At 41.6% G+C, this 14,209-nt stretch overlaps 1 protein-coding gene across 1 annotated transcript in view; it reads right to left on the bottom strand.

Moving 5' to 3' along the window:
- Window positions 1–14,209, bottom strand: part of ERBB4 (erb-b2 receptor tyrosine kinase 4) — a gene marked incomplete at both ends in the record, with an annotated part of 612,462 nt that overhangs the window by 5,250 nt on the left and 593,003 nt on the right. The window contains one exon of the mRNA XM_080346338.1: window positions 13,189–13,359. Coding sequence (XP_080202464.1) covers window positions 13,189–13,359 — 171 coding nt within the window. The remainder of the gene's footprint in view (window positions 1–13,188; window positions 13,360–14,209) is intronic.

Genomic DNA, 14,209 nt, shown 5'->3' with positions numbered 1-14,209 from the left:
GTCTAGGTGATTAGCAGCCTAAAAAAAAATCTTGTTCTAGGATAAACACATTACCTGTCCATCGGCATACTTTACTCACTCTCATCATTAAAGGCTAAACTCACTGTCCCATCTTTACATATTCTTTGCCATGACTCTAACATTTAAATAGGTACTATGCAACTATAACAACAGGCCTCCTTAGAACAGTCCTATCCCCAGATGCCAGGAGAGAATGGGGTAGCATTAATGCATTTATGGATATTTTTGCTGACAAGACCCTTCCCAGTCAGTGACCTGCCAACGAAGACCACGGTAATGGTATTTTCTTCAAGCTTCTCCTTTAGCTGCCTTACAACACCCTTAACACAGAACCAAACAGCTCAGTTCTTCTCAAAACCACTGCTGCCCACATACTTTTTAAATTATTTACTGTTTTCTCCCACAAGCTAATACCCTGTGGCCACTGTTCAAAAAAAAAGGAGGCAAAGAAAACTGCTGTGGTGCAAATTAGTGGGGCTGAAAATATGACATAATGGTTTAAATGTCTCTAAATTGCCTGCTAATTGTAATGTGATGTCATCATTTTGGAGGCTTCCAAAATAAGTACTGAAAGCCCCAGCCAACTCCTATTGGTCAGGAACTGAATCGCACTGTGAGCAGAAAATGTATTTGGACCTTAACCATGCAAAACTTAAATAGCTTGATTTGTATTTGTAATCTAGTTTACTTTGTTGATTCTTTTTTGTTGTTGTTTTTGTCATCTTAAACGCTGTCTTGAAAAAAAAAGAGCTGATGTTCCTGCACTGAGAAGATCTAGGATTTTGAATTTCTGATCCTGACATTCTGACCATCTCTAGCTGGTTGAGATGGACAGAGACTTCATAGGCTGGTTGCTCAAAGACCTCACTATGTAAGACTACTTAAAAAATCTCAACTCACATAATAAAAAAAACCCCAAAGATGAATCACTAATCACCCCCTTTTGCTAGTGTGATACACATTATATCCATTAGCTCTGGACTGTACATATCCATCAACATCTACACTCTAAGCATCACCCAGAAGGAGCCTCACATTTTTAACTGGCCATGAGCAGCCCTAACCAGAGATGCCCAGGATTTCATTCTTTATACTATATGATTGAATGTTATGGCATAAACAGGGCATCAGGGAGAAAAGATAAAAAAACAAGCAAATATCCTCTAAAGCCTTTTTAGAGGCTTGTTGATATTAAATACCAGTGACGTGTCAGCTATTACAACCACTAACGTCTGTGTAAGAAAAGCCTTGATAAAAGAGAGGTAAATAACACTTTTGTGAGTATTGGCTTGTGTTATTGCTTTCTATTCATTAATTTCATTTTCCAATTCCTTGCTTCTAAAATCTCCCAAAGGTAAATATCTCCTCCTTTATAGCAGCGACGTAATATTTTCTGGCTGCATGTTAAACTGTAATGAAATCAAAGCCTTGTTGGGCCCTGCCGCTCATATTTACGTAGTTGTGTGAATATGCATCTGTCTTGTCTCTTTTCATTTGAGTCCAGCATCATTCCTGGATTATGGCACCCAGAGCTGTTCCTCCCTGGCCTGTGCTCTTGCTCATCCCACACCAGCCCCACAGTGCCCACAGCCGCCTTCAAAGCTGACCCACAGCAGATTCCAAGTGGAAAAAATGCTGAAGGTACTCAGTGACGTGATGCTGCTGTGGGACTATGGGTGGTACAGGACTGCCACCAAATAGAAAACAAATAAATGTTTTACAGCATGATCCGGTACCCCCATGCTTTGCTTACTAGCACAGCCTCCCAACAACATCCTTGCTGCTGCAGAGCTGATTTTTCTTGTCACCCACCGAGATCTGCATGAAAATTTGACAGGTTTGCATAATTATTACTGTTGTTCTTAAGCAGCCTGCTAAGCCCATGGGACTGAAAGACTTTTGTTTACCAAAACATAAGGCTCTGCCAACATCAAAGTACACACATACACAGACGTTTGAACCCACTCTGATACTGCTCCTGCTCACATGAAAACCCAGTTCCCTTTCACTCTACTTCTGCTCTCACACCCAAAAAGCACCAAAACACAAAGCAGGAGTAAACCACTCCCACCTTCTCACTGGGATGGCTCCTCACACGTCCTGTTCAGGGGCATCTCATGGTCTGTGCTTCAGGCAACTCAATGATTATCTGTTTTGATCTACAACACTTGTTTCAGTCCTGGGCCGTGTGCCCCCAGACATAACTTACCTTCTTCCTTCCCCTAGAGACTGTTTACCTGATTCGAAACCAAGTCAGTACCCAGACTTGAATAACCAAACTGCAGCCTCCTAACATACCAGGCTGAGCAGATCTTGCTGCAAGCACCAAGATTTCAGCAGTTCTGTAGGAAGAAGGACAGCTGATTTATGCAAGTGGATCTGAATAATACGTTTGGGATGCTCTGGTGGGGCTGCAGGCAGAGCACACAACACAGAGCTGTCCCACCAGCCCCGAGCAAACTTCAGCTGTATTTCAAGAGAGCAGCCTGGTATTTACAACTGATCTGAACTGAAATTCAAATAGGAAAGGCCACCCCAGGAGAGCAGCCACCTCTGCTCAGAAGCAGTCCTGCTTCCCTCTGACCACAGAGCTAACAACCTGCTCTGCCCTGCTTCAGAGAGCCCACAGCAAATATGTCTGAGATGAAAATCAAAGGGAAGAAAAAGCGTATACCATGAGATAGCTGTGTAATGTTAAATAGAAATGAAATGTTGTTTGTATAGTAATAGCTAGAAGGCTTTGCAGACCTCTGGAAATTTCTGGTCCTAGCCCCTGCTCAGAGCAGGGCCATATATAAAAAGAAAGGATCAAACACCCCCCCCAGCCATTACGGTTAAACCACGTCTGTCCGTACAGCTCGCAGCTCCTGACACAAGTCTGGCATTGCTCATGCTCTCTCTTCTGTTGAGCCTGAACTCTTAGGCCTACTCCAGAAAACTCCATTCCCCACTGGACACTTTAGGACTATGAAGAAAAGTTCCTGTTAGCATCGCTGCCAAGTGTCATGGCTTGGCCCTAGGTACAGGTCGTTGCTGGTACCCTGCATCGTTTCAGCACACAGAAAAACAGTCACAGCATACTGGAGATGTATGTCCTCTGAAACTGGTTTGGGGTACGTGTGTGTCTCTCTTACCTGTTTCAGGCACACAAACATGTGGTCCACCTGAGCTAAACAGGATGTATATTTATCCAGTGAGAACAAAGGGGAGTCTATTATTCAATAACAAAAATAAAAGGTAGGAATAAAATACACACGTTGCAGACAGGAGCTATGCAACATCTTACAATGCCCTTAATTCAATGGCTATAAGGTTCCAATAGAGACTGATGAATCTTTGTTGGAAATTATGAAGTGTCTGTCCCTTTTCCAGCATTACCCTTTCTCAGAATGTGTGTAAACATTTTAACTTGAATGTTGATATGCAAGTACAGACAAGAACATAAGCACCATCCTGTGTTAGCTAAAGTGTCTGCTCCAGTCTCTGGTGACTGCTTCTTCTACTATCAAGACACAAAACGCCCAGTTTAGATCAGTGAGAGAAAAAATATAAATAGAAGAAACAAGGAATAAGTCTTTTCTGTACATAAGATTTTTCTGGTGGCTGTTTGTCAGAACAGAAGTAAGATTTGCAGGCAGCCTGACCTCACATGGGGTGTCTGTATCATCTGGATGTGCCCAGCCACATCTTGGCAGTAGGATGGGGTTAAGACATCCCACAATTTGTTCAAAATCAGTATGGACATTTCACTGCTGACCTGGGTTTGCGTCTGTACTGACTTACTTCATAGCTTCAGATAGGTCATTTAAACATTCTCGTGTAGAATTTTCTTTCCAAGCAGCTGTCTATTTTCAGACTTACCAAGTCTTTCAGAGCAGGCCATACCCAGTGGGATGCCCAAACCTGAATACAGCCTTCAAGAAGTAATTTAGTCTGGACTGTGAACTCTAAATGGCATGTATCACAAACAAAACGTGCCTAACAATCTTGGCATAGTGGTAAAGGAAATGATATACCTAAATATTACAAAGAATATTTCCTGTGCTGTTACTGGAAAATACCAGACATACGCCATACATTTTCAGTCTAGCACTTCACCAAGTCACAGATTATGAGGCGACCAATGAAAATAACTTGGTAAGAGATGCACAATGTGGGTGCAAAATTCAGTACCCAAGCACACTGACAAGGAAATGCAGGTGAAATGCTTTTCCGCAGACTCATCTCCTACACCTGGGCTGGGAATAGAAGCATTCTCCTGCTGTATGGCATCAAATGTTCTCCCTCGAAACCCCCTGTCCTCCAGACCTTGGATACCTTCACCCTTCCACCCTCCACAGTGGCTGGCAAGCAGATTTCAGCTGGCACAATATGAAATTCGATCTAAGCATGACACAAGACTGAAGATGCAAGAATTTCTTTTCCCTATTATCTTGTATTAACACACCATGAGTGGCAAACAAGCAGGAGAGAAGGAAGAGATCCAGCTTGCATGTGTCTGCCTTTCCCTTTCAATCTCTCCCGCTCCCATCCCGTTCCTGTCACTCATGACTAGTTTTCTGTCACTCCTTTTTTAATACATTATCCATGATGTTTTACAGTAAATGGCACCTTCTAACACTGGGCCAGCACCCCGCAGCTTGGAAGAGACAACACACCGTTTCCTGGCTCCTCTAACAATTCCCTGGGGGAGAGACGGGTCAAGGCATCGCTCATGCTCGTACGCTGCAGCATCTGTCCAAAACAGGGGAACAGCAGCAGCTCCTTTTCTGTGCAAACCTTGAGTTTCAAATCCCAAAACATGAAAAGGATGGGGAATGGGACAAAAACCACAACATGGTCATGATTTGTGATTGCGACATGGTAGGCAAAAAAAAAAAAAGGCACAAAAGAAAGTTGATGAGCAACACTCAGAGCAGCAGCCCCCTCCTATGCTGCATGCTGCATTGCCATCTTCCCCAGTCTGTTTTATACAGTAATCAAAGGATATTCTGAGCCTCTCAAAATGCCATCAACCCTCATTGAGAATGAAATAGAGCACATCTCCACTGAAGCCTTTACAGCAGTAATCATTGCAGCATGCTGGCCTGAACAGGGAGCTCTTACAGACAAAGATGGGTTTTAAAAATAAAATAAAAAAGCCTTCCTAAAATCTGAATAGAAACTTGATGATAATCTCCCAATTTTATTATGCAAGGGGGAAAAGAAACCCATAATTGTGCACTCTTGGTCTCTTATAGCAAAGAATAGGCTTCTTGATGAAATGCTGAGTTGATTTAGAGCAGGGCTGAGGTTCTGGTGGCAATAATACGCTAAAAGAAATAACCATCCAGCTGATTTGGATAAAATAATCATTTTTTAACATTATAAATCTAAACTTCATCTGTGCCTTCTCCCCACCACATCTTTTGGTGAGTCTTTTTATAGCTTGTAGATTTTTTTTTTCCTCTCTCCTACCACAGCATTTAATAAGACAGACAGATTCTTTACTCTGGCTAACATTTTTGGCTGTGCTGGCATTTATCCCCATTGCATGTATATTTAGAAAGTACAGTATTTGGCACAGGATGCTCCAGAGTCCTCCTGCCACCTTACACTCGAAGCACCGTCAGAGGAGTCCCATTGCCAGGGGACACTGTGGACGGGACCCTCCAGCTCATGGGCCTCAGCCGTCCCACGCATACGGGTGTTTAAATGACAACTCTTTGGAGCCCTGCCAGGTGCATTTCTAAATCACAGCCCCTTGTACGTTCAGGTGCCTTTATTCTTTTAAGAAAATCACAAAAATGATTCCTCAGAAATGGACTTTTTTTACTAACAATTTCTGTTTCAAATCTAGTCACTGAAGGAAAATTTTCTTCTAGCTCTCATAATTATTTCCTGACTCTTAGTCCACTTTTCCATCTACTGAATTATGTAGAGTTGTTTAGCTTGCTATTTTCCAAGAATGCCTCATCAGTGCAGTGTAGAAATATTTATTACTTACTCTCTTTATATCTATTGACTTCTTTTCAGTAGAGAAAAGAAAATGGATCAGCTGTGAACCCTCTTGACTGTTAACACAGCCAGCAGCTATTCATGGATAAAGCAGATGCTGCCTGATTTTAAACCAGTTTATATTAAAACTCAATAAATTCACATGTCGTGCATTGAAGCAATATACAGCTACAGGCTCTTCCACTGATACCACTGAGTGTTAACTTGCAGTAGGTCTCACCAGGAATTACTGTGAGCTAGTGATCTGTAATTAACTATATATTAATACTGAATTCATTGAAACCAAGACGCCATTCAACACCTTCAGAAATTCTGACTCTAAATGCATGTGTCCGAATTCAGGAGCCTAAATGCGACAGTGAACAGCGAATGCATTCAAAAATTCCTGTTTTAAGGCACTTGACCTGTAAAACCATGAGGCAATTTGACAAGTTGGTCCTGATAATGTAGTCAGGCTGAGAAGGTCTTACTCCTTGAGAAACAGCACTGATTTCAGCCAGGCTGGTCGCAAAGCAGAGACTAATTGCCATAAAGCACTTTCAAAGGATTCTCTGTGAAGAGCCAGGCATCACCTATTCTCTTTGAGTCCTTCATATGAGTTTTCATCTTTTTTCCTCTGGCAAACTTAGCACATTTTAAAAAGGTTTTTAAATACTTATATTCTAAATATACATATTTTGCAAGAAGCTTTTCTTTTCCGTGTAAATTATTAAGACTGAAATAATTTTTTATCTGATGTATTTTACAGAGTATTTTTGCATGTTTATTCTTCCTACTTCATTCACCCTGAGTCCAGAAATTAGGCTGACTGGTATCATTCTGGGTTCACCTCCTGCTTTTCATGGACAAAGATTGCCTTGTGCTATCTCCATTTCCAATGAAGACTAGAAATAGACACAAAAGAATCTCCCAGAAGTGAAAAAGTTACAGGAGGTAAAATATTTGTGATGGTCAACCAGATGCCAACAAAACACTAACAGCTACTGAGAAGTGTGTCTTGTGAAAGGCAGAGCAGCAGACAGGAGCCTTATACCACCGGGATGCACTAAAACTTGGAGAAGCAGAAAATGGGAATTTGAGATCTTGAGAGAGCTTGGTGGAACTTCCAGAGTGACTCTAAAGGTTTGACGGCAGCAGCTGCATTAACCGGTACAATGTTGCTTGGACTCCACTAGGAAGAAACATAAAATCTAGTATTTAATGAAAGACATATAGAATGTATTAATACAGCCTAACCAAGCAATTTTTCAGGAAGCGAGAGAGCTAATACAGAGTTAGTGTCAATGTAATCTTCTGAAATGTTACAAAACTCTTTGATACAATGTCTAGTTAATTTATAAGTTCTCCTGTTCAGGCACTGGAGATTTCATTGCAACACTTGATTAGGAAGTAACAGAGTCTAGTAGAAAGTAAAAAAAAAATGACTACTAAGATTTTCAGAAAATTTTTGATCACCTGTTAAGGAGAAGGAATTGAAGACATGGGATAGAAATAAATATAAAAGTCTACAACCTGACATACTGCAGTAATAAGCATCAAATTTAAGGAAAGATTTGGTCATAGTATTTTGGGGAAGATATTGCAGAAGCAGAGGGGTAGCAAACACCACAAATAAACCAAAGAAAAGAGAGACATCAGTGTTGTTCTTCTTTAACAACAAACACATACGAATGGTACTATGCTACTCAGCCCCTTATGTAGAAGGGATTTCTGATAACTGGCATCTCTTTAACTGAGCACAAAACCGGGCATGCAGTGGAGAGAAATAGGATCCAAACCCTGCTAAAGAGTCAGCATTAACTGCCCGTGAGCCTTTTCTACCCTGTGATGTATTTTCCATCCCACCTGATACAATCAAGACAATCTTTCTAAAAGACAAACTCCACCTCAAGCAGAATTTCTTGTACTTGATGCAGAAATTAAGAGACAGGAGACTCTGGCCTACGTTATTCCAGAAGGTTAGACAAAATGCTTCCAATGGCCTCATCTAGCCTAGATATCTCTTCACACAAATTATCTGTTGACTTCTGAAGAAGTTTTACTGCCATCAGCCTCACATGGCCAGGACACACCTGAAAAAATAACTAGCTTGAGAGCTTGGGCAGGAACACTTAACTGTGTTTTTCTTACAGAAAAAGAAATGGGAACCAGGAAAGCACTGATTGCTACTATAGCCCTGGACACAAGGAGAACCATGGATGAATCATGACTCCTCCCTGCTGCCTCCTTTGCCAAGAGGAAAGGATGCTGTACCCAACTGCTGGCTCTCCCTGCCTGCAGGACGGTACCTCTTGCACTAGCTCAGCTGTGCTCACACACTGGGAAGTGTCCTCCAAATTCTGACTGCTCTCCAAAATCCCTCCTTCCAGCCATAACTGAGGACAGCAGTGCTTACAGTCCCCCACCTTCCAAATCTGCTGTATTTCAGGTTGTGTAGGAGGTCATATTAGACCTCACATCTGATCTTCTACCACTGGAATACTGCAGGTGCCTAAGAAATTCTGTCCAGTTATTTAAAAATCTAATAAAAGTCACTTCAATCTGGTAGTGATCCCACGGGGTGAGTAGTCGCTGTTGTACACGATAAGCTTTGGAAGGAAAGATGCCATTCACCATGCTGATGTGAAACACATTTCAAAACCACTAACAACCATCTCCTTTGTAATCTTGTGATTTGAAAAAGGCTACCTTTCAAATTTAGAAACCAGAACAAATTAATCATAAAGATAATTCCAGAGAGAAACCAGACGAGAAGTTATTTTTTTATATGCAGACATATACAGATGTTCAGACATGAAACACCACCAGACCCAACACCAAACAGGACTGCTGCAATGGCATAACAGATGCTACTCAGGAAACTGAAACCTGGATTTTGGCATTCCAGAGGCTGCTTTAGCCAAGTAAAATAGTCTCCCTGGACATATGAATTAGACATCCCTGAGAAAAATAGCTTGATATTTAATTGCAGGGTTGGCAGGTGCTTCCATGATATACAGCATATGGAATAAAATTACAAGGACAGTATCAGAAAGTAATAAACAGTATAGACAGTTTTCAGCAGGAATTAGCCAAGGATTTAGAGCAAAAAGCATCATGAGGCACACGGAGTACCTTCTGTATTAGTATTATCTCTGTGCACACAGGACAGTACTTGTTACAAATACCTGAATGAATCATCTAATAGCTCTGAATGTAGGACACTCGAGCACTAGCTGGGGTCCTGTGCTCATGGAAACACTGCCGAGGATTCAGCTTATCTCTCAGAAGCACAGAGCTTCTAAAACTCCATATTTCTAGAGTATCTCTAAACAACAGAAAATAAACACTGGGAAAAGCCGAAGAGCTAAAATTGCAACTGAAGAATCTCAGATGCAATGAAAGAATTCAATTTAGCTTCGGATGCTAATTTTTATTTAAAAGCTGCATCAGTCTCAGGTTGGACTTCATAACAGAGGGCAATGTTACAGGCTATATCCTAAAGACGTGCTAGTATGAAGCCAGTGTGGGTGTGATGAAAATGCTGAAGCTGTGCCTGAGCCTCACAGCTTCATAAATCTCAGTAATACCTGGAGGAAGAAGGATGTGACACTTCCCAGGGAGCTGGTAGCTCCCCGGAAGGTTTCCCTCTTTCCAATCTGCTTTTCATGGGCTGCAGCTCTGTGCTATTAATTCATATTTGAATAGCTTTTTTCTTCACATGGGAGGGAGAAGGCAAGCAGTGCAGTGTTTTATGCAAACCTCATCCAGTGGCGCCTCCCCCAGGCAACAAACTGCAAGGATTTGGGACTGAGATCACCCTAGAGAAACTTCAGAGCTTCCCTTAGAAAGTAAATGCTCTTGCTCTCCCTTAATTCCCTGACTTCAAAGCCGAAGTGTGAGGAGGCTCATGATCTCCCTGCTTTCTTCCTGCGAACTTTTGTCCCCAGTAGAGCCGTGCTGCTAGAACACTCAACTGAAGCTGTCAGTACAACATGCCCAGAGAAGGAACACAACACCCTGCCACCACATAACCTATCACTAAAGCTATAAGCAGAACAACTAAGATGGGAAATACAGTATCTTTCATGCTTCTGATCTCTGAAAATGACACAAGGATCGTGTAGCTCTTGTCTGTACGTTTTACTTCTTACCAAACTGTCTGGCAATCTCCCCCTATTGAATTTAATTTGCCAGACACAGTGAACACAAACTACCTAAGCTATATCAATTCACTTAGCATCTATGGCTGTAGCAGCACCATAATGAGTTCGTAATATTAATATTCACCACACTAAACAAGTATAAATCACAAACTATACAAAGGAACCACGAAGACAAAAATCACACAACTGCTGATAGAGAGCCCTGACAGCATTTCAATTCTGTGTGATTCTTATAGTTGATGTCCATCTGTACTGAACTATTCACAGCAGACACGCTATTACCTTGAAGGAGCTACTGTGAATTTTGTTTTAAATCAACGTGAATCTTCACTGGAAGAATAGTTAATGTACCAAGAACCTGAGTGCTTCAGAAAAACAACAGACAAGTATACGGAGTTCTGCATAGAGAGGAAACAAATGTACTGCAATCAGAAAAAAAACCTCTCTGCAAAGGAAACCAGCAATGCTAAGGTGCTACAGGGCTTTCAACTTAGTCCCAAGCCCCTCCAGCAACAAGATCCTGTGGCCTTCGTGTGATCTAGATGTATTTGCCCATGTGGCAGTACTAGTAGGGCACTTAGGAGATGCAGAATTGTTAGCAAAGTTGAGACTGAAGCTGAGACAATGGACAAGCATCAAAATTCTATTGGTAATTCTGTTCCAGGACAGCAGTCAGTCTCAAATGATATTAGCAAGTGCTATAAATCAGCTGGTTGTTCCATGGCAACCTCTTTGCCCACCTCTTCTTTTGGCCTTAAAAATAACCCCTCCAAAAAGAGGCTCCTACAATAAAGAAAAAGGCTATGAAGTTGGAAGGGGTGCAGAAATACAGAGCTGGGTGCAAGCTTTCTGTCCCTCACGTACTCAGGTCGGAAAACTTGGCTCAGAATCTGAAAACGTTTGGCAAAGTGTAATTCCAGATTTAAGTGTTAGATTGTTGTATGATGCCACACAAAAATTCCCAGTGGTAGGAGTTACTGAAATAAGGATGCAGTCTCACTACTGTCATTAAATTAAATTGCAAAACAAAGCTCCCACTGACTTCAGCGGTACAAGATTGAAGTCTCAAGCCAACGCGGGAAATTGTGAGCTGCAGAGAGGAGATATCACATCAAGAGTGTGATGGACACTCTCTGTGTGGCAAAATAAAGGTCTCTTTCTGCAGTTCTGCTGACTTCTAGGGGATGACATATGTTCAAGTAGCTGGAAACATGTGGTTTAAAGTTGGACAAAGGCTGTGAGAAAGTAATAATAGTAATAGTAATAATTATAATAATAATAATAATAAAAAAAAAATTATGCCAGCAAGCATGTTGTCTGTCCAAATGGAACATTCTAAAAAACTCTTTCAGAATATTTACTCTTGGATTTTTGTTGGAATTAATTCCCTCAGCTCTAGTGGACTCCTCTGCTTGACTGGCACTTGCGACAGAGGGCAAAAGACCTGTTGAAAAGGCAATTACATTTTCCTGCTAATTCCTTCTGCTTTAAATGGGCAGTGTAGCACACTAATATAGGAGTAAGATGAATATAGCAAAGCTTATGGGTCTGACTCTGGCCTCTCAGCCCTATGTTGGGGTAAATGGCAGTACTCCGCTAAGCTACAGTGATTTACATTAGTGTAACAGTGAACACCTTTCAAAGATAACTGTTGTTGGTTCCTTCTTCTCTCAGAAGTTGGCAGCAAAGGAAACAAAACCTCTCCAGTGACAGCTGGGAGGAAGAGTGACTTATTTCAGATCAGCATCAACACTAAAAATTAACTCATGCTACCATAAAGAGGAGGTTTCTTGCTTATTGTTAATTCATGCAGCTTCCCCCCTTCACTGCCTTTCAATGATGCAGGAGAAATGTCACATGAATCCAGCTTTGCCAGTGGGACTACAATGCAGCCTCTTCCAAAGACCTCTCTAGCCTTCTTGCCTTTAAAAACAGTAGCAATTTCCTTATGAATTGACTGGATATTATTTAATATTAGATTCTGTCTTCCTTATCCCAGAAAAGCACTACTTTACTCAGCAGAGCCAAAAGAACTTCATGCAGTGCGTGGTCAGAGCACGAATACCGACCTGGTTTATACACTGGATTCCTTCGCTTCCCTCTTCCCTGCCTCACATGGTGTAATCAGTTCAGACCAGGGTATGAACTTGGAACTACCTCAACTAAGGACACAAGTCCAAAAGGTTTCTAAAGCATGAGGAATAAACACCAGCATCTCAGTGAGACTCCACTTAGTATTTAAAATGTGACTTTCCACGAAAGGGATCAGTGGATAAAGACACCTCCAGAAAGTAACTTATCGTACTGTAAATGTCCAAGGCAGGCACTCGGCACACACACTCTTTTCCAATGACACAAAATGAGACTAGATGAAGATCTTAGATTATATTCTCATCTTTTCGATGGTTAGAGTTATGTGAGCTGAATTCCACCTGAGCAATCTCTGTGCCTCAGATCCCCCTGTAAAGTGAACAGCATTTCCTCCCCTGACAGGGATGGTACGAAGATCAACATGCTAAAATCTGTGATGTGCTCAGCAAAAACACATGTTTGTGAGGGACAGCCATGAAAGCATCACATACAAACAGGAAAAGGGGCGGGGTTTGAAATCTGGCTCCAGACACAAAAGCAGCATTATCTATATCTTGCAGCTGCCTCCATTACATCAGTGCCAGTCCTGTCAAGACAACAGGATTGTAGGGACGGGAGAATCAGAGCTATGCACCTCCTGGCCAGGATGGTACACAGCCGAGAAACAACACTGCTTGACTTCCCAAGTCTCAGCTGTGCTTTCAGGACTGGCAGATCACGTCGAGCCTTTGTGCACTCAGGGCTGAGCTATTAATTTGTAATTCACTGAGGCACAATGAACAGGGAACCCAGTGACAACATTTTTATAGTCAGTCTCTTTACAATGGGAACCTGTAATTCCCAAGGCAACTCTGGCCTGTGTTTGATTACTGCACTTAAATCTCCACCTGTGCTTTTATAATAACCAGTATTTTCTGTCAGAGCTTGCTCTTACCCTGTTGGAATCAATTCTTGTCCTCGAGGTGTAGATGGGAGGTGGGATGTTGAAGGCTTGAGGAACAAGATACTCTTCAGCATCCATCATATCTTCCAGGTCTTCCTCATCAAGAAGGTTTTGGAAGAACTTGCTGTCATTTGGGCTTGGGAGCTTCATACGATCATCTCCCTGAATAGGTTGTATTGAGAGAGAAAACAGTCAAAAGATGGATTAATTTCCCAACAGGGAATTCAGCCTTCTCCACGCAGCCAGGGTGCAGGGACCACATATGCTGTTTTGTTTGTTCTAAAGCACCACATCCACGTCATTTGTTTTATTTTTTTTTTTTTTAATTTTTATTATTTTTTTTTTTACTGGGAATATGATGACAGAAACAAAATAACTGTATAAATCAAGCAAAGGCATTTTTTGGCATTCTGGTGGCTTAGCTTTTATTTCTTCTTCTCTTTTTCCCATACAAGCTCAGTTTCTGACCCAAGTTCTGTCAAGGCCTGATGTATTTGGTGAAATATCTCAGCTATTTAGGCTCACATGGAGGGGGCAGGGCAGAGAATAACATGGAAACTGCTGTGTCTATGTGTTTGCTTTATTTTCATTTGTATTTTTAGAGATTTGGGGGCTAAATTTCCTTCTCATCCACACGGAAAGTTCTGCAGAATGTAACAGGGCTGAAAGCAATAAAAATCAAACCAGGCAACAACAGCAACAACAATGATACGTATTTTTGTTGAAATAGCATCTACGAGGCTGGAGAGGCAAATCAGGGCTGTGCTTTGCTTATTGCCACAAAACATCCCAAAAGGCAGCTCATGTCCCAAACACCTAATACCCCATAGAAATGCTGCCAAACTTAATTGCATGGCTAAAAATGGCCTCCTGCCCCGTAAGAATTATTATGCCACATGTGGAATCCAGCAGGGAATGATGGCTGTGCTATTGGGTGCACACAGACCAGTTTAAAAGCTCAACAGCCAGCTTATCATTTGTGATTGCATCTGGAGGGAATGGGGAATGGTAA

The sequence above is a fragment of the Nesoenas mayeri genome (genome assembly GCF_963082525.1).
Source record: "Nesoenas mayeri genome assembly, chromosome: 6".
Taxonomy (NCBI): Eukaryota; Metazoa; Chordata; class Aves; order Columbiformes; family Columbidae; genus Nesoenas; species Nesoenas mayeri.
This window is presented reverse-complemented; position numbering and strand designations above follow the sequence as displayed.